This window comes from Ruditapes philippinarum, unplaced genomic scaffold (assembly GCF_026571515.1).
Source record: "Ruditapes philippinarum isolate M1 unplaced genomic scaffold, ASM2657151v2 ctg5340_1_1_1_1, whole genome shotgun sequence".
Taxonomy (NCBI): Eukaryota; Metazoa; Mollusca; class Bivalvia; order Venerida; family Veneridae; genus Ruditapes; species Ruditapes philippinarum.
In genome coordinates, this window is record NW_026857487.1 from 109,095 (window position 1) to 135,183 (window position 26,089).

Sequence of the window (26,089 nt, forward strand, 5' to 3'; positions counted from 1 at the left end):
TTAAAATAGCAATACGTACACAAAGATATAAATAAAGAAACCAAAGACAAAGAAGAAAATATGATTGATAAAATGAGCTCAACCTCAAATGAATCGGAGTATACCATGATCATTACTCTGTAAACGCTTACGCATACAATAATGTTTTTGTACCTTTATAATATATATTGATTCAGGTTCGATAACTTGCCCTGATAGGTTAATACCATTTTCTACACGCTGCACTGACTCCTCAGAAAGTGATAAATTAACTTTCGGACATGAAGTATAATGCAGGTTTTTAATTATAGACCGTCTACTTCCTGTTTGGTTGAAAAATTACATGAAACACATATTTGATTTATAAGCTAGTATTACTGTTAAATTATCTTTGTCCGGGAAAGGAACTATCTTCTAAATTCTTCAAAACAAGTTCAATTTCTGAATCACCGTATCATTCTTATGCTTGGGTTCAATTTCAAAAGTTTCTGTTATATTTTGAGGAAAGTCATTGCACATCTTTTGCAGTTTTACTGAATACAAAATTTTGATTTTCGAAACTTACATACAAACGTTCATTATAATATTTTTGTACTGAATCAGCCACATCTTCAATCGTTAGTTTACCTGAACTTTCTATTTTCATTTCCAGCTCACACATGAATAAATGCCGACTCGGAAATATAAAGCGTGTCCGATCCAAAACGAGCACTTGACTTGAGAAATAAACTTAATTCACACACTGAATGATTTGCATCAGTAAAATTAACGTCGCTGTTAACTACCTGTTTCACAGCGTCTATTAATGAAAGTGTTACATCAAAAACTTCTTTAATCGTTATCTTCCTCTCACTTTGTATCCGTAGATTGATTATATATATAACATCAGTAATGATGTACTCAAACATGTTGACACACTGTCCATTCTGAAATCTTGATAATGGATTGCACAAAGTGTTGGCATCTTTTTCCTTGACAAAAAATAAGTAAAACATAATTATGTTAATTACAGATACAAAAATTCAATATACATAATGTACATTATGTAGCCTTGCAAATACATGTGTACTTGCTATATATGAATACAAGGTATGTAACACTTAACGAAATATTGTTAGTGTTGCTGTTACTGCTCCTATTGTTAATTTTGCTGTGTTGTTGTAAATTATTAATAAATAATGGCAGTAGCAGGCTAATTTTTATCATATTACCCAGTATAAATTTTATCCCTAAAATAGATAAATACAGAATCCCTAAAGAAAGCCCAACACGGCAAAATTGAAAATGTTGCAGGCTCGGTTTGATTGAGCCTGTTCATGGACGGTACTGGAAAGTGCAAGTTACCGTCCACGCCCCCTAGCACCGGCTTAAGCAGAATTCAACATTTAAACGTGAAATAGTAAAATTTTGAATTTAGAAAACATACGAAAATCATGAAGGGCTTATGTGTTTAAACAGGTAGATTAATTTCGTATTATGTTAGTGACAAATACCGTACCATATAAGGAATTGCAATTATTTTATTTGGTCCCCATCTTGTTTGTGCATTGAGTAGTACCGTTTCTACCCAGGGCGTTCCTCAAGTTTCTATTTCTTGACAGATAAATTTCTGTTCAAAAAAATTTAAAGCAGGTTAATTTAAAATTTGTCTTAAAAAATGTAGGTATAGAATATTAAAATGATGATTATGTTGTATTAGCTTTATTTCGTCCTGAGACCTCCGATATTGCGAAATATCAATTTTCAAACGCTGCTTGAAGCAAATACCTTACAAATCAACTACAACATAATATTTCGTATTTAAAATTCTGGAAACAAAGTGATCCCTCGGAAGCATTAATCACAACAAAATAACATAAGAATTGCAGACTCGGTTTGATTGAGTCTGTACATGAGGGATTATGTATAAGTGCAACATCCCTCACGCCCCCTAGCACCGGCTTGAGCGGTACTCAATTCTCAACACTTTATAGTGTTGGCACCAATGATCCCGAAGGACTAGAAAGTATAACAACACTGAAGTGAAGTACGGGGCAACTTTTTACGGCTGCCACACGGCACTTGACACCTGCTGTTGTGTAGTACAAAATTCTGGAAACAAAGTGATCCCTCGGAAGCATTAATCACAACAAAATAACATAAGAATTGCAGACTCGGTTTGATTGAGTCTGTACATGAGGGATTATGTATAAGTGCAACATCCCTCACGCCCCCTAGCACCGGCTTGAGCGGTACTCAATTCTCAACACTTTATAGTGTTGGCACCAATGATCCCGAAGGACTAGAAAGTATAACAACACTGAAGTGAAGTACGGGGCAACTTTTTACGGCTGCCACACGGCACTTGACACCTGCTGTTGTGTAGTACAAAATTCTGGAAACAAAGTGATCCCTCGGAAGCATTAATCACAACAAAATAACATAAGAATTGCAGACTCGGTTTGATTGAGTCTGTACATGAGGGATTATGTATAAGTGCAACATCCCTCACGCCCCCTAGCACCGGCTTGAGCGGTACTCAATTCTCAACACTTTATAGTGTTGGCACCAATGATCCCGAAGGACTAGAAAGTATAACAACACTAAAAACCTCACGCAGAGTTTGTTTTAAAAAACGTTTATGAAAATAAAAGCGATTGATACTCATTCCTCATACAGTTTCTAATATTTTTTTATGAATTTTCAAATAATTTTGTAGAAATATTCTTTTATAACAATATTTGTTCAGGCAGGAAAACGTCCTCAAAGGAAATTTACACTTACCTTAGAATAATAAAATCCTCGAAAGTCTAACGGTCTAATAGAACGTAACTGAGTATCATATAAGCTAATTAGTCCAGAAAATGAATAATACCCTTGGTCGCCTGCTAGACCTTCTAGACCTTCGTCTCCCATGGGCAATGAATCATAACCTGCTTGGCCGTTGATAATGACGTCAGAACTCCATTTTGCTGCGTTTTCACAATCATTGATAGCAGGGAAATTTTCATTGCACAATAAGCAAAATATATTCTGATAATTTCGACCACCGTAAACGACAATGGATCTGTAAGTTAAACAACCTGCCTCAACATTGTGATCGTATCGTTCCCAATACCCTGTAATATTGCACCGTGAGACAGCACTTCTACAAGACATCAATGGAACAGCCTCGTCTCCAGGTATCTCAAACTTTATATTATAAACTGTTTTAACGTCAGAAGGTACAAAATTACTTTTTATGTCACTGTAAAAATGATCTCCACATTTTACCATTGGTTTCCAAAATTCCAAATTTGCTGGCTCAGCATTATTGCAAAGGGCGCAATAAACGTTCCTGTAAGTAATTGATGTCATATGATTATAAACTGGGAGATAATTCATGAATTCTTCAAAGTTGATGTCGTACACACGTGTACAGTTATTTTTAAATTCCGAGTCTTGTGTCCATGGACATGTTGACACCATGAAATAACCAGTTTCTTGTTCACTGTAAGTCGGTATCACACGTATAGGTTCGCAAGTTGGTATTTCCGGAAATGAATCCTGTATTGAAGTGTTCATGGTTTTACTGAGATTAAATACTGTAAGGTCCATACCAGTATATTGTAGATAGTTTGGTGGGAGGACATCAGGACAACAACTTCTTGTTTCCATGCATGTCTCGGAATCACAGGAACAGTCCTCACAACATTTATCATCTCTTATACTTGCATTCGTCCAGCATAAATTAATGCCCGGACAAAACCGTATTTGATTTGAAATTAAAAACTGTCTCTGGCTGCCATTATTCGGCGAAAGATAAAAAGTGGCTTTCTCCTCAATAATTTGCTCTAATGCCAGTTTTGAATAATTAATAGAAATAGGACTGGAAAAGTTTATAATTATTTTCTCAATTTCTGGAGGAGACGATAAGTCCCCTTTATACGTTTTCAACACTATCCTGGTTTTGTTATCATCTTGTGATGACGGTTCAATTGGCGAGATAGTCGTCCCCAAAACAGAAACATTTGTCAATTTCGATATTGCCAAGTTAATGTACATGAAACTATACAACACACATTTAAAATATCCTTTCTCAGAAGACATCTTGAAATTTTGTTGATCTTTTTTTAAATAATATTGCATAATTCCGACCGCTTCTACTAGTCATGGAATGTGAAGGGATTTTTGCGTTTTACGCCACATTTATACTCATAGCTAAATGTCATGAACCACAGCTTAATATAATGGGGAAAAAACGTTTACTAATTAGATTTCATAACTAATAACCGTTTTTATATAATATGTCCTAATTTGTTCATTCGTTATTGCTCTATTGGGACACAGTAAAAGGGCCATGGAATTATTTTGGCAACGATGTAAGTTTAGTATTTCAGTACTGGAGTATTTGACATTTGCAGCCAAATTAGCCTAATTCAGCATCATATAAATAATTGAAATGATCTCCTGAACACATTTAACAGAGCTAATAGTTTCCAAATAGAAAATACAAAATGCGATCGTTTTGTTAGATTAGGATAACTTTAACCTGCTTAACGTGTGTACTGAATATAGTAATAAAGTTGGCTCTTTAAAACAAACAAACAAAAATAAACATCCCCCTTTTATAGCTTAGCAATTAGTCAGCAGAACGAGGACAAACATTTCACTACATTATTTACAAGACTGACTATTGCAAAAGTGCAATGTATAACAAGTGAGGTCTCCAATGCAAATAAAGGAGAAAAAGTGAACGTTTTAGTGTAGCTAAGAGTTCAGTTCCTCCGTCAACGACGGACACATAAATATTATGCGATAGCCAGAAATGTATGTATAAGTTTTGAACCTGAATTACACTTTCGACCGTTGTTTTAATCTTTACTGAATATCAGCTAATCACCACACAAGAAAGGGAACAAAGCAAGCAGGGTTTGGAAACTATATTTGTTACAAATATAAAAAAAGTGTTTGGAAAACATATAGAAGAAGAAGAAGAAGAACTTTTATTTGCACTAAAGCCCTAAAAAGAGCCATTGACAAAGCATCAATATATATACATACAAAAAATAGAAACATGGCAATACGTGACAAGAAGTCGAGATGGCATGTGTATTCACGGGAAATAATTCTTTGGTCAATGGGAAAGTAGCTCATACACTTTAAGCTGATTCACTGTGTCATATAAAATTACCAAACCAAAGAGTTTCAGGGAACAATATTAAACGAAGAGTGGTTACACATGACATCTCGCTTGGGAGAGGCAGAATAATGTAAATATTACAATACGACAAAACATATTAATTTCTATATAATAATAATATGGTTAACGAGGTTGGATGCTCCTAAATAATATGTTAATATCATTTAAGGATTTTGCTCTTTCTTGGAAAGGGGCGCTATCCACAAATGACACATAGTGCTACATATGATACATTCACCAACACATAAATGCCCCATCGAAAAACGAAAACGAAAATATAGAGCACATAATGGTGATCTGTACATAACAACGGCATTATAAACAGAATGATTAGGAGTCTCCATCAACGGAACCATTTTTTAAAGGTATCTATGACTAGGTTATCATCAAAGTACTAAATATTATGCATACACCATAAAGCATTTTGTGTTTGACCAAAAAGATTAAAGTAGTCTAGATATATCTATATATATTTTATTCAAACCACTGTTTTCATTTTAGATGAGTTTACCATTGACAGAAAGGGTAAATATCAAAAGCCGGTTATACTATTTATAATGTAAAGCAATTTATTTTTACAAAACATTTTGTCTTAGTAAGCTTTAACCTAGAATTATGCTATAGATATATCTACATGTTAAATTGGCAAATCTACAGTGAATCGATATGTTGCTGACGTTTAATAAAAGCATGATACGTGTAAATACTTAAATTACGAATATCTGTTACATTTTCTGTATTCATAAGAGAAATAAATTTAAAATTACTAGGGTGATTCCAATAGTATCTCTTGATATATTTTGTACGAAGTTCTTTAAACATATTACATACAAGTACAAAATGGTATTCATCTTCCAATGTATTACATATATGACATATTCGTTCATTAAAAGGAACACATTCTGGTTTTCTCCATCTTCAGATTCTACAGCTAATCTATGAGATGACATGCGTAAACGGCTAAAGCTATTCTGTACTTACGGATATTTATAACATCTAGATATTTACTAAAATTAAAAAACTAACTATTGTTCTAAAAAAACAGTGCTCTTGTCGAGTCTTCTAAATCTATTATTATAATCAATCAGCCATATATCTTTTATCCTTTGTTTTTAATATCAATAAAAATAGTTCTTTATTTTCAACACCTTGGTTTAACCATACATGTTCAAACCCTAGTTTTATTAGTAAGCTTTTAACATTAGTCACCCAGTTAGTTACATTTGGTTCATTACCTGCGTCATTCTTTAACATCAAATAAATATTTCTAATATACTTTGATTCTGGACATGTACATATTTTTAACCAATATTTTATAACACTAAACATTCTATATGATATCAAACTTTGTCTACCAAGCTCGCCATATATAAAATCATTTTGGGTAGATGCTTTAACACTTAACAGTCTTTTACAAAAACTTAAATATGTTCTTTCTACATGTAGGGCTTTTTAAAAAACCCATACCTCTGAGGAATACATTAAAATTGGCATAATTAACTTATCAAATAAATCAAGTGTATGTTTGGGTAATAAATCTGTAAATTTATATAAATATTTGTTCATTTTGAAAATACCTTTTAAAGCCTGTCCAGCTAACAACTTATCATGTTGAATATATGAACCACCTGACGTAAATAAAACACCTAAATATTTAAAACGAGATAAAATTTCTAATTCTTGATCATTATACAAGAAACGTAAATTCTGAGGTAATCTACCTGCTTTTCTGAACACAATGACTTTAGTTTTTCTCGTATTTACTGTTAATTTCCATCTATTACAATATTCTAATAAAACATTTAGAGAATGTTGCAAATCATCTGCACTTTTCGCAAAAAGAATAATATCATCGGCGTATAACAACAGATATATATGTAACACCAGTAACATTTGTAGTATTTTAATAAACCCAATAACCTCACGGAGTCATTGTAATAGGCGTCAGTTTCCAATGTAAATTATTGGGACAACAAAAGAATATTCATACACATTAAAATTATATTAGTTATAGCAACTTTTGTCATAATAATATTAATTTCTAATATCTATGCACATTGAGAAGTTCATAAAACTTCATTTGATCCGAGATCATATAACCTTCTAGACTATTTTAACGTTTAAAATTTGTGTTGTTTGAAGGAGATCTATTTTATCTCAACTGCCATTATTTTGCCTTGTTTTTCTTTAAGACTGACAATTTCATTTATTGTAAAGCCAAATGTCACAAAACCCTAGTTTAAAAGCTTAAAGATATACTATGCTCAAATACTGATATTTGCTTCACAGTCTTTGTAATATAAAATAAACATATTTTAACTTCATACAAAGTAGATATGTCATGTTTAAATTCTAAACACCACAAGTGGTCACAGTACTAATATAAAGTGTCATTTAAGAATAATCAATGTAAATAATGTTATATGGTCCCACAAGCTTGACTCATCCCTTGATGAATATTTCTTTGAAATAAACTCCCTGTATTCCATGACAAAAATTAAATGAAAATTGTTTTTCCGATACCCCTCCCTGTTCCCCGTAACATCAAAATGTCCTCCTCACACATGACTTCAATGTTGCTTGACTGGGTAGAAAATTATTCCTAGCCAGTCATATATCTATGTAATAGTCATTTTTTTACTCTCCAATCAAATTACAAGAAAAACTTTCAATTTCATATCATTTTTATTCTTCAAAGTAACAAGTCAAATTCAATAACAGATAAATATTTCATCAAACTGAAAATGTCAATGAGTGGTGCAATTAACATAAAAGAGAGTGCAATTAATAATAGTTACTAATAACTGTGATATCATTATACTAATTACTAATATGACATTTAATGATATTTTCACATGCTACATCAAATATTTGATGTAATATCACACACTATAACATATATAACTTGTAAAATGCATAAACTATCAATTAATTTAGGAAAATGAAAGAGTTATTGATAAAAATACCAACAGCTTTTTTGCTGATTAAACAGTGTTTAGGGATAACCGTTTGTTAGTTTTTTGTGTTTTTTTTAAATACCAAACAAGGGCAACATTGTCGCAATATACGCCCATCACAGAAGCTTTTGACAGAGATGTGGGCATTATAGATATGCATATAGGAGATAAGCTCTGGGCAATGTCTGATATATAATTATCTCTAGTGATTTTTTATCTCAACTTTGACCCTTATGTGAGACCTTGACCTTAGCCACAGGGACCTAAAATTTTTAGTGGCGACACTACGCCTAACAATACTGAACATTTGTGCCAAGTTATATTGAGATCCCTCTATGCATGTAGATATTTTGCTCCGGACAAGCGTTTTTCAATGACCTCTTAGTGAGACCTTGACCTGTGACCTAGAGACCTGGTTCATGCACGAGACACAGCTTCTCATAGTGGTGAACATTTGTATGACGTTTCATAACAGTCTCTCTGTATGTGTAGGAGATATGCTCTGGAACAAAATCTCTATATTTTATCATCATTTAGTGACCTTGACCTGCATATAGTAACATTAATTACATGTTCACACCAGTAGTCATGAAAAGGATCATTTGTGTTTCAAATCCCTCAATAAATGATAACTAAAATGGTCCCCATACACATTTTTATTTTTTACCTGAACTTTGACCCTATGTGTGACCTTGACCTTTTGGCTGCAGGGACCTAAATTTTGCACATACACTCCACCTCACAATAAAGAACATTTTGTGCCAAGTTATATTGAAATCCCTCATATCTGCCAATTACCAGCTCTTACTATTATAAAACTATCTGCCATACCAACTCTTACTATTGTAAAACTATCTGCCATACCAACTCTTACCCTTAAACTATCTGCCATACCAATGCTTACTTTTGTAAGTCTATTTGCCATACCAACTCTTACTATATTGTAAAACTATCTGCCATACCAATTCTTACCATTGTAAAACTATCTGCAATACCAACGCTTACTATTGTAAAACAATCTGCCATACCAACTCTTACTATTGTAAAACAATCTGCCATACCAACTCTTACTATTGTAAAACAATCTGCCCATACCAACTCTTACTATTGTAAAACTATCTGCCATACCAATGCTTACTAGAATTGTAAAACCAATATGAACAATACCAACTCTTACTATTGTAAAACAATCTGCCATACCAAATCTTACTATTGTAAAACTATCTGCCATACCAATGCTTACTTTTGTAAAACAATTCTGACATACCAACTCTTACTATATTGTAAAACAATCTGCCATACCAACTCTTACTATTGTAAAACAATCTGCCATACAACTCTTTTACTATTGTAAAACAATCTGCCATACCAACTCTTACTTATTGTAAAAACTATCTGCCATACCAAACTAATTACTATTGTAAAACTATCTGCAATACCAACTCTTACTATTGTAAAACAATCTGCCATAACCAACTCTTATAATTGTAAAACTATCTGCCATACCAACTCTTACCATCGTAAAACTATTTGCACAACCAATCTTACTATTGTAAAACAATCTGCCATACCAACTCTTACTATTGTAAAACAATCTTGCCATACCAACTCTTACTATTGTAAAACAATCTGCCATACAACTCTTACTATTGTAAAAAATCTGCCATAACACCAACTCTTACTATTGTAAAACAATCTGCCATACCAACTCTTACTATTGTAAAACAATCTGCCATACCAACTCTTACTATTGTAAAACTATCTGCCATACCAACTCTTACCATCGTAAAACTATTTGCCATACCAACTCTTACTATTGTAAAACAATCTGCCATACCAACTCTTACTATTGTAAAACTATCTGCCATACCAACTCTTACCATTGTAAAATTATCTGCCATACCAACTCTTACCATTGTAAAACTATCTGCCATACCAACTCTTACTTTTGTAAAACAATCTGCCATACCAACTCTTACTTTTGTAAAACAATCTGCCATACCAACTCTTTCTATTGTAAAACAATCTGCCATACCAATGCTTACTTTTGTAAAACACTCTGCCTTACCAACTCGTAGAATGCATTCTGTTCTGGAAGCACAGATTATAATTCATTACATTTGGCAAGGAAAATGAAACTAAAATATGATCAACACGTTAAGATTACATTAACTATGGTCCATATATAAATTATCTTATTTTCTTCATCTCACATTCAAATGTCATGTTACCCGTATATTAGTAAAAGCAGTTTAAAATAAACAAGGGATTTTAACTATCCACTAAAAAAACTGACAACCAACCTGACCATGTGTGATACATAAACAACACAAATGCCATAGTGAAAATGAATTGTAAAGTACTAAATGGAAGGCTTACACATAATTATTTCATATAAGATAAAATTGAATCATACAAGTTAGTAACTTCTAAGACCAATGAAAATAAAATTACAACATATTCTTGTACAAATGTTGATTTTATGAAATTCCCTTTAAAAAGGCATGTTTATTCATGATTGTTCAAAGATGGAAGATGTTTGGTTTATTATTATAAAAAACCTTAAACACCAATCAGATTTAACTTGTTAGTAGATCATAAGTTTTTACGCACACAGGGAGGTCTAATATTTAACTAAAATTACTTTGTTCCTCAAGAAATAATCAGGCTACCTGTCTTAGCTTACTTTTAATTACTGCTGATTAATGGACATCAGTATGGTATCATATGTACAATGATAAAGTACAGTAGAACTCTGACGTGTCAAACTTTAATTAGTTGACTTTCTCAATGTGTGGAAATAAAAAAAGTCCTGATTCTTCAAAAACAAGTATTTTCAAAATTCTTTAATCTATGAAAAAGTTATGGACTGGACACAAAATATACCCTATAACAGACTATGTTAATCTTTGACCTCAAAGTGTGACCTTGGAGGTAGGTGACCGGCTGTTGCGCACGACACATTGTCTCATTAACGTGAACAATTGTGGCAAGTATTTACAAAATCCCTTCAAAGATAAGAAAGTTATGGACCGGACACGACATATACCCTCAAATAGACAATGTTGACCTTGGATGAGCAAGTGTGACCTTGACCCTTGAGGTACGGGTGTTGTTGTTGCGCATGACACATCGTCTTATTATAACAAACATTTGTGCCAAGTTATTTCAAATTCCTTTCATAAATGACAAAGTTATGGACCGGACACGAAAGTGTGACGGACGGACAGACGGACGGACAGACGGACGGAGCCTATTTCTATATTTCCCTTTTTTCTTCGAAAAGGCGGGGGACAATAAATTCCTAATGAAAAACATACAAGATATATTTTTAGCACGTTTTAAGATAGTTATCAAACCTGTCCTGGCTTTATTTACAAACAAATGTATGACACAGCCACATGTTCTAATAGGCTCCTTATTTGTTTCTATGTATGAGATTATGTTATAATTATAACTACTCTAATTGCAATGGTATGATCACAATATATTCTCCAGTGTATAATTTACAAATTAGTCTGTAACGTATACTTCTGCTGATATTTACATGTTGATTAGCTAAGACCAGATGCCACGGTATGATAATCTATGGGAATATAAAGTTACTGTAAACTTAATTATTGCCGTCTCATTTGTTACTGATCATGGATTTGTTATATTATACAATGTGCCATCAACGTATAATTTCTTGTTGAATGCCAACATGGTTTGGCCTGCAAGGCACCACTAATATTTGTATCATCTTGCAGAACTACTGCTAATGCTACCAAATAAGATAATTTAGTACACATATTAAAAAAAATGTTACCAACAGTGTCACACTGTAGATTACTAACTTGCAAGCACATGATTTGGCATGTTGCACACTGTAAGAAACAGTTTTATTTCATATTTTGCCATGTAAAACGTTTCTTTCTATATGCAACAAGATGTTATATCAAAGTTACACACTACAAAGTTTTTGTTTTTATTCATAGTGAATATACACTAGACAAATATTGCCTGCACTTTGACATTGGAATGTCACATTCAAGTCCTCATTAAACTCTATTCTTGTGAAACAGTTCTTGTTCTGAACCTGCGAGGCATTCTACGGTTTTCAAAGTCCTTCAGGAGATCACTTGACAATATTTCGTTTGCAGACGGTCGGTCCTCCGGCTTCGGAGACAGTAACCATTTTACAAAGTTAGCCTGAAATTAATACACAATGTTACACACAACAACTTATAGCATCAAATAAATATATGTACATATCTTACATTATTATTATAAAAGAAAAAAAAATCAGGGGGAAAAAAAACATAGAAATTTAAAAATTTATACAACTAGAAAACTCAAATGTAGTAAATTTTACAAATATTAATAATTAATTAATTTAAGAATATACTAACATAATTTTAGTATGACATATTAATTTGATCTGTACTGACAATGATATATGTGTTGCCAGACGATACTATGAATGTGTCAAAGCTACAAGACAAAACCTAGTTAAAAAAAGAGAGAAAGAGGGCAATGATTTTACCTGTAGCCCTGCGCACATGCCTTAGAATTTAAAATATCTACTCCACATGTCTAGAGTAGTACTTATTCTAATTTGAGTATTCAAAACTTAAGAAACCCAAACTAATGATGAACAGGTCCGAATTGTTGACAAGTCAACTGCAATCAAAATCAGGACAAGTTGAAAAAGGTTAACACAAACCATGCTTAATTATATAACAATTGTCTTGCTTAGTACTTGTCACTGAAAATGTCAGTGGTAATGATATCAAAATGCTAAAATTAAAGGCCAATTAAGCTCAAGAAAACCTTTCATCTTAATTTCTCGAAAGCTTTTTAATTTTGGTGACTGCCCTGTTAAGTTTATAAAAATTTCCTCAATGATAATATCCCTGAATGTTCTATTGCTTCTGTTACTTTCTGGCAGTAAGCATGTAGTTATAGTGATTCAATAATTTTGCATGAAAGTCAAATACCCCTTTTTATTTTGCTACTTTTCTGACAGATAATTTCAAATTTACTTTCAATCTGGTGAAGAAGCATCCCAACATGCTCTAAATCTAAAATCTATTTCTTTAAACATTAATCAAACAAATTTTGTCTTGTCTAAGAGTGGGAAATGTAATTATTTCAAGGCTTAATGTACCTTTAATATTGTTCTGGTTAGACTTTATACCATCATACCAGCCAAGCCAAGTACTAGGCAAGTGAACAACACAACTAATGATTGACAGCAAGTGAACAACACAACTGATGATTTACAGGTTTAATTCTAGCCAAGTGAACAACAACTAGCGAACAACACTACTTATGATTGACAGCAAGTGAACAACACAATTTATGATAGACAGGTTTAATACTAGGCAAGTGAACAACACAACTTATGATTAACAGGTTTAATACTAGTCAAGTGCACAACACAACTTATGATTAACAGGTTTAATACTAGTCAAGTGAACAATACAACTTATGATTGACAGGTTTATACACTTACCTCATATTGCATCTCTCTAGAAAATCTATCAGGAAAGTTTTGTTGGCGTACTTTAAGCAATGTACTGACCCGTTCCATCTGTGTGGCAAATGGGTAGAGCAATTCAAAGAGGATCACACCCAGACTGTAGATATCTACCTTGTGTGAATAACCTTACCACTTGTCTGTAAAGTAGAAATATATATAAAGATAAATAAATAAGCTGTGTTATATAGAGTTCACATTTTACAAAAAAATATAGAACAGTCATATAGAAAATCCTTGAAAATGTAAAAAAAAATTCCATTGAAAAGGTAGAAAACCTCCTGTCATCCAAAAAAAGGAGGAAATTAAACAAAATATATCAAATCCTTTGAAAATGTAGAAAATCACATGAATTTGTTTTTTTTTAAATCCCTTGAAAAATATAGTAAATTCCTTGAAATGTAAATAATACCAAATGGGAATTTCATAATAATATGACATCAACTTTGGGCAAGATTAATATGGTTAATGGGGAGATAACTCACTTGTTCAGTGACTCATATAGAGCTGTGTTCCCACTTGAGCTGTATGTTTCCTATATGGATTACCTCCCATATAACATTTCATTCTGCTCCTCAGGTAGGGCTGTGACCAGACCAAAATCTCCCATCTTAATGACCCCATCAATAGAGAAAAATATATTGGAAGGCTGAAATAAGAACAAAATCACAATAATATCATGTTAGGGAAATAACAAAATAAATAGCTGAACTGAAAACAGACCATTAATTCAAAATACAGGAAATTTCATAGAATACTGATGCTGTCCATATTGATATATATATACATACTGATAAATGTCAAATGGTAATAACAAGATGACATAATTATTATTATTGAATGATATAATGATTGATATTTAAAGGTTATTATTCAAATATTTTGACCGGAGACTTGTAATCAGCTAATTCAAGTTCCTGGCTAGGTTTGCAAGTAATAAAAAGGTACCCAAGGGAAATTGCCTTGCAAAAATCTATGAGAGTCAAATACACGTCTAAAATAAGGTTAATGTTACTAATAAACCCTTCTAGGACATATCTTAAAATTGTAGCTTTTTAAACATTATCTTTAATAAATAGAAATTTTAGTTTCAGTTTCATAGAATTTTTTCTACACAGTATCATATTAATTCCATATTACAAATATAGCAAAGTTATGGTAAAATATCAGCTATTTTAACAGTACAGTTATGCCACATTCCCTGTGTAATGGTGTTTTATTATTTCAGTTACACAAGTTTGTAATATAAAATGAACAAATCTTCCAGCATATAATATATGTCTGTATATGATTTGTATCTCATATATCTTCAAGTGAGATATTGAAAAAAAAACAGTGAAATATAAATCATATCATGCTGAAAATTAGTGTCCTGTTCTGTATGTAAACAGATATAGCAAAGAAGAACACACAAATGACAAAGCTTTAATGATGTCAAAGATAAATGTTAGATAATGTATGACTAGCCTCTATAATGTTGGTAACTGAAATTTTTGTGTATTGATATTTAAATCCCTTAACGTTTTAATGGAATGTTTAAAATTCAAAGCTAGGCAAATCCATTAAACCAATTCAGTTGATTAACATTTAACATATTTCATTACCTTTCAATCTCTGTGCATGAGTCCACAGTCATGAACATATTCTATAGCACAAACTATCTGATCAAACATGTCCAGTACCATGTGTCTATCTCTGTTCAACGTATTTGATGCCAACCAATCTTTCAACGTCTCACGTTTACAAAGCTGCATTTGTATATACAAGTAAGACAATTTTGCTTCATGATGTTTCTCATTCTTATCAACATCTTTTGTCTCATGTTTAGCTGATTGTTTCACTTCTGATTCAATAGTGAAATTTGCAACGTCTTTTGACATTGAGCGCGAGTTTGTCCTTGAATGTGTTTTTGAACTATTTTTGGAACAGAAGCATTTGCTTCCAGCACTTGATGAAAGTTTGCATTTTCCGTTACTACAACTTAGATGGGAACTCTCTGTGAAATCAGACTGGTTTGTTATGTGAACACAAACATCTTCTGCTGAAGTCTTAGAACTTTAATAATCACACCCTGAATCCTCAAATATAATATGAAATGATTTATTTGTGTCTTCTATAGGTATATCATCAATTGACTCCGATATATAAGAAAAAATGGAATGTTTTGGCTAGTTTTGGAATTATTATTGGTCGTGGAATTTTCATCAGCACTGTGTCTAAACTTTATATAAATGGACTCGTCTATATGTGCACCTGCCGAGTTAGGAGTCCCCATCCCACAACTAAATAAAACACTCTCATTATCGTCTTTCTTCAACCACAATGATGGCTTCGTACTGAACGATATATTTCCATCATCATCACTATCCCACTGACTCTCACTAACATTATGAACTAAAAACTCTTCACTTCCGCCTCGTTTAATATCCAACTCATTTAATTCAAGAATTTTATATTATTAAGTATTAATATGCTATTCGCAACTACGAACACGAAAGTGTGGCTAGAGATAACATTTTACAAAAAGAAGTACCAACATTTCACAAGTTTCAAAAAGTTGTTTTAGTAAGTGGAATAAGTCGACATAGAGATGTGTTTTTAAACCCAAATTTAGGATACTTTTAACATTTCTTTTACGTTCTCTTACATTCACCAAGCTGTAGGATTTGTTTGGAACAAATATAGTATGATTGTTAAGCGTATAAAAAGATATAGAATATTATCACAAAATGCAGATATTCAATTTCTATATAATTTCGCAAGACTACTCCTAGAAGAAAATACTACATGGAAATGATATGAAGATTTATACAAAACATGACTTAACAAAACAGTTCATTAATAAAAAACAAATGCCGTCTTAACAATTCCAATTATACAATAATTCAATATTTAAAGAACATAGAATGAGTGTCAGTTCAATACTGAATTTATTGAACAACTTGAATAAAATTATATTATGCAGGCCTCTGGCAACCCTAATATTTATTCATTTAACGAGTTCAATAAATTCAATAATGAACCTACACAAATATAGACGTTTTTACGACGCGGTCCGTTGCTATGAAAAATCGACCGGAATTAGAATTTTCTCGCGCATGCGCAATCGGCGTAGGGCAGAAAATGCTTCGCCCTACAAAAAAATATAGTAGAAATTCTTTGACAATTCCGAGCTAGTTCAAGGTAAACGGTAGAAAATTATATAAAATAGCTTTCAACAAATATAGAAAAGATGACTTTATAGCTTTGTGGCGAAGAATGCCATAAAAAGGCATGGAAAGGATACTTGTTTAAGAATTTACGATCACGGACCTGACACTGAGATCATTTTTTAAAGAAGATGTGGAACTAATATCTATTAGCAAATAAAAAGTCAATTTAATTTGCTGTTGAAATAGTTCATTTAAAAACAAAAGAAATTATATAACATGAAATCGAGATTAATTATCATTCAGAAAAAATATCAGTACAGGTGATAATGCATTTTTTAAGTGTTCAATATACCTGATTATATACTTTATTCCGATTTGCATGTGATGCAAACAGAAAAATTTAAGTCACATAAATAGATTTCAGATAATTAATTATTTTTTTCAAAATCTTGAGAAGTTAAGGTGGGTTGTTTGGAAAAGATATAACACACATTTTATCTATCCGCTTATTCGTTATACATGTTATTTTTAATAATGCAAGTCACACAATTTTTCTCTTCTCAAAATCCATAAACATTGATCGGTATATTTAAAAGTTACATAAATTACCATTTTTATAAGCGTAACTGATTAACTATATGAATGATATTTAAACGTCCCTGTTGAATGAATAAACGTTAGGAGCCAATCTGTTTGACACTTTGCCGCCTGACCAATCCAGTTATTCAAAGAAGTGTACAATACAAATTGTGTAATATTATGTAATACAGGGGTAATAAAATTTTATCTTTAAACACCCTGCTGTTTTCAATTTTGAATTACTCATGGAAAAGTCGGTCTAATGATACCTTAACAAAGACATGTGTGTGCCCCGTTTTCACCATTGATATTATTCCCGCCACATTTTCGTAGATCTGTTAAAAAATAAATTCACGTTTATAGTACTTACCACCTTAAGTCATCCCAAAATTAATATTTTTGGGTGACATAACATGAAAACGCATCTATCAAAGCCTTAAAGTATGATAAACTGCAGACATCGTTATTGCTTTTGCCCTACGCAGAATGCGCATGCGCGAAATGCAACATTCGTTGCTATGGAAAATCGTATTGTAAAAAGGTCTATAATATTCTTTTTATCACATACATAAAATACTGTTTAAAGTGAAAAAGAATAATGTTTCATTGACGCACTTATAGTGTAACGCTAACATTTAGCGCGTCTTTTTACAATCTGTTTGTTTAACGCAAGTTTTATGACTTCATGTCAAAATATATGCACGGCCGTGCATTACCTTTTTTACGCAAAGCGGCACGGGTATGTGATAATTCACTTACTGTTTGTATAACTTTTTAAACGGAATGATGAAACTTGAATACTTGACATAATCAAACAATAAATGAATATGCTTCAGTTTAGAATATTAACAAAGTAAGAAATATACAAACTAATTCAAGTACTTAACCTTCCTTATTCCTAAAACAGTTTTTCTTTCTCTCAAGCTCATTTATGTGATACTGGATAGATGGAGAAATTGGAAAAAACTCTTGAAAGTGTTTTAAAATATAATTCAAGGAGAATGACTGACTTTCATATTAACTAGTCTTTGGACGGGTCTGATTTTTGACTGCAAACTTGTAGAAAATTTCGATGCAGAGCTGAAACGCCAGTCTTTATGTATTGAACTATTAATATATCACTATCACGTAATTTTTTACAGATACCACTATTTTTTAAGTTTCCTATACCTTAATATGTACATAAAAAGCAAACATATCTGGCGGCTGTTTACATCCGAAACAATCACACACCATTTTCAATAATTATTTATACAGAATATCTTTTCACGTATATGCAACACGATGACCTGACAAGACAAGGTTCTACACATATTATAAAGAAACCAAACAAAGCACATTTAAAAAAAAACATAATCTAAGATCATCTTGACAAGACAAAAATCCCGCAAATATATTCAACAAATCTAGTACCGTCCAGCAATATCACCAACACCACGAATTAGAAGCAAATAAGGAAATGATTAAATAAATAAAACAACAAAACTCCCTTCAATACAATAATACTAACTGCTCAAATGTAAAACGCCTTACGCTCCAACAGTGTCTCAATTTATTTGAAGTAAATATTCCTCCAAAATTTATAATGATTTAAAGTTAGAAATGAATAAAAGTAGATAGTTTACCTAAATAACGAGCAGCTACAGTTTGGAAAACATACGTAGTAATGATTTATCACAATAAACGTCTAACAACGTATACCAGTACAAGAAGTAAGATAAAACTACATCACACCTCACCATAGGAACAAAAATAATCTACGCTCTTTCACTTCTTTACCCACTCATTTTCTCCTCAGTAAAAAGACTTTTAAGTCATGATATATAAAAATATAAATCATAAAGAGACTTCTTTTAATTATTGTAGATATTCAATATAATTATATGATTTAATACGATCATCGTAGTCATAGGCAATGTTATCTGAAAAATATACTAGTAAAACGATAAATGAATAAATTGTTCTTTTCAAAATTTGTATACAGACGATTTGGAATAATCTTCAGTTTTCGTGTGCTTTAATTTGTAATAACCAACACTCTGATCATTGTCAGCAAATTTAACATAACCATCGGCATCTCTAGGTAGTTCAACATCGGTAACCGGATGTATGTAATCAGCAACGTCAGCCAGGGTATTTTCCTTTATTTCGTCGTAAACATCCTCGTTGTAGTGCCCTTCTTCCATTTCTGTTTGTACGGTTTCAACTTCTATAGTGTTTTGCAAACCTCTTTTACCACTATTACTAGAATAGAAGATTTGTTTTATAATTGACAGTTATATCGAAAAGTTGAACATTCTGTTTATAAATGTTATCACAAAATCAATAGTCAAAGTATGACTTTTTTATTTTCTAATAAAATATGATTTGTAAAATTACTTACAGTACATTGGAAGCGTCCGTTTCTGAAAGACATCAACGAATTCGTTAGAATATGTGTTATTACAAGAAATAACTTATCTACAGATATGGTATTAAATACTTGAATATATTTTGTTTCGGACTTATAATTAGGAATGTATTACAATAAGATTTATCAATTACTATGTTGATGGTCACCTGATATAAAAGACATGTGCTTTATTCTTTTGAATATCCATATGGCAAAACAATTAAAGGCAATTCTTTAGTCTTTGAACTCGGTGCACAAAATTATTCGCTGGAATCATACTATCTTTGACATTAAAATGCAAACCTTAAAAAGAGAATTTAAGTAAGAGGAAAGTTTGTTTTTCTATGCATATTTTGATTGTTAAATAACAACTTACTAGTATTTTTATGTTCTTTGCTATATCTTAAACAGCAACATACAGTAGTGAGAACAACAATTGATAAAACGCAAATTGAAGATATCAGTACAACTATCAATGTTGTTTGATCCCCAATTTCTGGAAACACAAAAAAGTTCTATTGAAACATAACTACTGTAGTGAAAATCATTTCAAACATTTTTGACTCAACCAAGAAAGAATCAGTATTTTCCAGGGTCATTTATTTGTATGAAAATAATATCAATAAAATCTTTAAGGTTTGTTTAGTTTTAATATGCTGTTATAACCATACCATATTGACATCTATATCCCTCGTATCCTTGATCACAATAACACACGAATCCATTGATTTCTTTTACACACGCACCATTGTTCTCACATGGCTGAGACAAACATGCGTCTAAATCTATATTAAAAAGCATTTGTTTCGATAGTGTCATTTATATCAGGAGTCACTGATAATTAAACTTTCGTTATAAAGTATCAAGGACATCTTTGGATGAAATTGCGCATGCAAGAACAACTCACTTCACCATGAAATCTTTGATATTTAACATTTGAAATGTAATTTAAAAGAACGCTGAGCAATGAACGTAGAAAATAATCTTTTAAAGTCTAAAACAATATTTTCTCTAATGCATAATTGAGTTATAACAGGGGAGTATTTTATTCTGGGCTCGGGTGAATTTTAATAGGATAGGATCCTAAAAGGTGGTGTAGCGCACGCCGAGTGTGATCCGATCAAATAATGTCCACAAGAGCCAAATACACGTTCCAGGGTATAATTAAATCTGGAAACAAAGTGATCCCTCGGAAACATTAATCACAACAAAATTACATGAAAATTGCAGACTTTGTTTGATTGAGTCTTAAACCATATTCAACCATAACGTAATTGCGGTAACATCAGAAACGGCATTCTGGATCACACTCAAGTATAATACAGCTTTTAGGTCGGGTCGCATTTGATATATGCATAGAAAATATATATAAAAGAAGTATACAGTTATATAATAAATAAAGTACATAGTAGGGGAGCCAAAGTACACACATGTGCCAAAATAGTAAATTATATGCACCCCGAAGATAACATATGAAACATACTTGAAGTTTTCAAGTATTACATCCAACTCTTGATGTAATTACAAGAATACAAAATAATTATCAGTTTCTATTTTTTTTTTACATTTTTTCCATGTTTTATTTGCATTGTAAATCTATTCTACTTAATTTATTCATAATCTATTTGAGTTCGATTGTTTATGAAGCTATAAGTTTATAAAGGCTTTCCCAAATTGAATCCGTTCCTGGAACCAGTAAGTACAGAGCAATTATTGTAAAAAGTGGAAGATACCTTTAAAGCCCTTTAGCACCGGCTTAATACAAACATGAAAATGTTAAGAAGTTAAATTTTGGAACATCTGCAAAGGTGTTCATACGGCAATTAGAAATGAATCTTCAATGTGACATATTGGAACAATTCCATGAGTCTGCAATTTTCATGTTTTTTTTGTTGATGATTTCATTGCTTCTGTATAGCCACCCTTTTCCAGATTTTTATTTTAAACAACAGGTGTCAAGTGCCGTGCGGCTGTACAATGTCGACCCGTATTTCACATAAGTGCTGTTACATTTGTTCTTCATTCTTCGTTCTGAAGATTGAATACCGCTTAAACTTAAAAAAATACCTATTTAAATGGAAAGACCAGCAATATTAAAAATTAAGGGAAATCAAATTGATCGTCATCGTCATAACTTAAATCAGGTAAACCTATCGCACAATTATCGCCGTTATATCCCTCTGTACACATACATTTGTAGCAGGAGAATTAATACAAGTGCTGTTATTCTCACATGGTTGTTATTGACATTTGTTGTATTCCAAATCTTAAATGTTGAAGATATTATTTTTTTCTAATTAAAATCATATTTATGTACCCCGTAGTTTGTTAAATCAGTATTGTCATTACGTTTACAAAAGCTGCATTGTAAAATTACAGAATACCAGTTAGGTATTTAATAAAGAAGTTACATCTTTTACACATGCGTTAAAGTATTCGAATAAAGATGTTTGTCTAAAAATAGAAATAAAAGAGCATATTTATTACATATTTTTTCTCAGGGACGTTGTTTTAAAAAATAGACATGAAGATAATTTCAGTTCCCTTTCTGAAATATTTATAATTATCTCATTGGGCCTAAAAATCAAATGAGAAAATCTAACCTCATTTTATTGCAAATCTAACTAAAATGTATATAAATGTACACTTTATTGTACCTATTTCACAGTTGATACCACTCCATCTTTCAGTACAATTACAAGTATAGGACCTGTCACCATCAACGCATGTGCCATTATTCAAACAGGGATTTGATTGACATTGGTCCGTATCTTTGTACATGAAATAAAAAACATTTTAGTCAAATTTACAATTGAATAGAAAGATGAGTACAAACACGTTTTACTATATTTATATAACCATGTAAACAATCAACCTATTTTGCAAAGCATTAATCAAACATCTTATCAATCAATAATATTCATTTTTTACACACGGTTTATCAACACAATGCATTCATTACATTAACTTCTTCATAAATATATTATTTTGTTGCTAAATATGCACCACATGTTAAACGTATGTGACACACATGTTTTACATATGGTAGAAACATATGGTTTCTCCAAGAAAAGTACCCCATATGTTTTACATGTTTGTTTTGGGTTTTACGTCACATCGACACAGTATAGATCATATCGCAACGTTCCAGCTTTACTGGTGGAGGAAGACCTCAGGTGCCCTTCCGTGCATTTTACATATGGTGCAAACACATGTTTTTCATTTGTATACACATGAATAACATATGTTTTTCATATGATAGGAAACAGTGTTTCTCCAAGAAAAGGAAACTGTATGTTACATTTATGGTATAGACTTTGTTTTTCACATATGGATTCACATGAATCATGTTTTTCATTACAAATGGTAAATTGTGTTCCAGGGTTTGGTTTGCTGGAACTTGATAATTCATAAGAATTTAACAAATGTTATTTGTTCATCACTACACGTAAGTGATAATATATATTTGTATATAATTATGCTTGTAAAACAATTTTCAAACATTGAAGAATATGTTAAATATGTACTGCAAATATTTGTACATAATTATAATATGTGTAATTATCAAAATATATGCATTCATTGAAACAATTGACCCAGACTTTATAGAAAATAAACTTTTTATTACCCCCCCCCCCCTTTATTTACATGATATGTAAAAGTCGGTATCGTTTTAGAACTTATTAAATTGATAAATCTTCATTTGAACATCATATTTATGATATGATGGTCACTCCCAATGGGTCACTTCATTTTGGGTCCTTCATTGTTAAAATTTCACTAAATAAACACTCATATATACAAAGGAAGAAAAAATCATGAATAAAAATAAATCGCAGACTATTCTCCCCATAACCATAAGTTGCACATATATGCATGAACCAAGAATCTTTTCAGAATTTATGTACAATCATTAAGAAACTAATAGAGACTGTAAAAAGTGTAAAGCTTGCAGAATATATGATACATAGATTTATCATATGAAAAACATATCAAAGTTCACATATATGTATTTGACATATGAAAACTTATTCATATGAAAAACATGTGATAGCCATGAGTTTAGCATATGTTTGTTGACACATGTTTTTCATATGGTCCTGTTTACATATGTTCATCTTACATATGAAAAACACATGTTCTTAAACACATGCTTTTCAAAAAAACATGAAACACAGATGTTTTACATATGAAAAAACATATGGGGTTCCAAACATACAGCAAACATGTGGTGCATAATTACCTGTGTTACAGGCTGTAGAAGAAATATTGGTAAAAATGTCGCTTAATGTAAATATAGACAAAACATTGACAAAGGCAAAAATATCAGACAACAAACAAGTATTGTGAACTTGAGAGAGCTGTTATACTTAACCCATTACTTCATGAGCATTTTGTGAAAAAAATGGCTGTTTTCATTGAATAGTCTCCCGTTACAAGTTCACATTGCTATGAAACTATAAAAACGGCTTTAATGCTAATCAAACTTGGCACAAATGTTGACTGGACCATTGCCTTTGTAACAACATTTTCCCGTTACCATGGCAACGAGGGGACATCTCAAAACTGCCCAAAACACTATTTTGCGTTAATTTTTTCCATCAAAATTGATTTTAAAGTGCTGCAACTTCTCAATGGATCAGATATAGAGTCAAATTCTTTTCAGCGTTGGCAACACGTTACCTTATGGTCGATCTTGGGTCATTTTTAGCCTCTCACAAGTCCAAAATTTTCTTGGCGATGAGGGGGACTGTCGCCCCTTCAACACCCAAAACAGAAGGGGGCACATCCCCCTTCTGGCAACCCCCTGGTGAATCTTTTGCTTGGGGCCGCACTGAAAAAGCGGTCACCTTTTTAAACAACATTTTAAAACAAAAACAAGTGTTGGGGGGCCTAAAAAAGTCATTTGTCACCATCTGACGCAACAAAAATGGGAGGGGGGTGAAAAGGGCGTAAAAATGCGTGTATATCGGGTAATGGGTTAACAAAAAATGATGAAAATACCTGAAATTACCAAAAATCGCATTTTTCCATGTTTAAACATGGCCTAACATATAAATTTGAAGAAAATTTGTGGTTTTGTTGAATTTTTATTTTTTTCATTAAGATAAGCATTGAAAAGCTTTTTGTTATAACTTCTAAGAATCCAATTTCATTTTCGTATAAACTTATTATGATAACAATCAGTTTGTTTATAAATGGACTAACGATGTTAAATGTCGTTTACAAGACTTAGGGTTTTCTTATTTATTCGATAAGCCTCATATTTTTTTTCTTAAAGCTGTTATCCAACGTATAAATGATCAATATTTATAACAATGGTTTTCTGAACTCGATCCGTATAGTTTAATTAAAAGTACGTTTGGAAACGAAAAGAATCTTGATCTAGCCCTTTCACGTTTAAGATGTTCTGCTCATAAGTTAATGATTGAAGAAGATAGACGAAGAAATATTGAAAGAAATCAACGATTTCATTTAAAATGAAATATGAATGTAACGGAAAAATTATATCATTTTTACTTCCTTTTCCGTATAAAATTGATCTACGAAGAGAACTTTCAGCAAAATACTACTGCTCTTGGCCAAATATACAAGTTTAAAATGTTAATGGATAGCTCGCAACATAATGTTATATAGAAATTGTCTTAATTTATTCACTATGCAAATCAAGCTAGAGAAACAACTGGTAGCTAATTCGAATTAATTTCAAACATTATTTTGTATATTCTTAGTATTCATTTCATAACCATGATGTAACATTGATTTTCTCGTAATTAGATGTTTGATGTATTTGTTTATATGTTTATGTATGTATGCACGCCATTATTGTTTATGGCAAAAGACATTTCGTTGTGCTCTAATAAAATCTAGAAAATCTTGAAATCTTGTTTACAGCAGAATATATACCAGATAGCCTAGACAGTATCGATCTACACTGTGTATAGACGGCGTTTAACGGGATAGAAAGTGCAAACTAAAATGAAATGACAAAGTGTTTCTGACGAGACAACAATTTAGTTTCGGGAAAATTTCAAATAACTAATAATATTGAATTTTTAAATATCATAGTTAATCATATGTTAATCATATGCCAGAAATTTAGTAATACACTTTTTAAACATCCTGTAACAATATTTTTGCATGGTTTTAAATCATAAATATGATGCTCAAATTAAGATTTATCAATATTGTAGTTCCAAAAAGCTTTATTTATAAAAACATTATTGAATTTAACATTTTCTGTAAATAAAGGGAGGTAATTAGAAATTTATTTTCTATAAAGTTTAAGCCAAATTTTCCAATAAGAAATGAATGCATATATTTTAATGATTACATATAATATGCACA

At 31.6% G+C, this 26,089-nt stretch overlaps 1 protein-coding gene across 2 annotated transcripts in view; it reads right to left on the reverse strand.

Annotated features, from left to right (window-relative positions):
- Nucleotides 1–26,089, reverse strand: part of LOC132749916 (fibropellin-1-like) — a 131,952-nt gene that overhangs the window by 89,366 nt on the left and 16,497 nt on the right. The window contains exons 10-14 of one of the 2 annotated variants that reach the window (XM_060739845.1): nt 22,399–22,512; nt 20,413–20,526; nt 20,118–20,237; nt 19,733–19,754; nt 19,186–19,593 (exon numbers count right to left, since the gene is read on the reverse strand). In XM_060739845.1, coding sequence (XP_060595828.1) covers nt 19,317–19,593; nt 19,733–19,754; nt 20,118–20,237; nt 20,413–20,526; nt 22,399–22,512 — 647 coding nt within the window. In that variant the 3' untranslated portion in view covers nt 19,186–19,316. Of the gene's footprint in view, nt 1–19,185; nt 19,594–19,732; nt 19,755–20,117; nt 20,238–20,412; nt 20,527–22,398; nt 22,513–26,089 lie in introns of those variants that run through there. The other variant, XM_060739844.1, reaches the window with a different exon arrangement.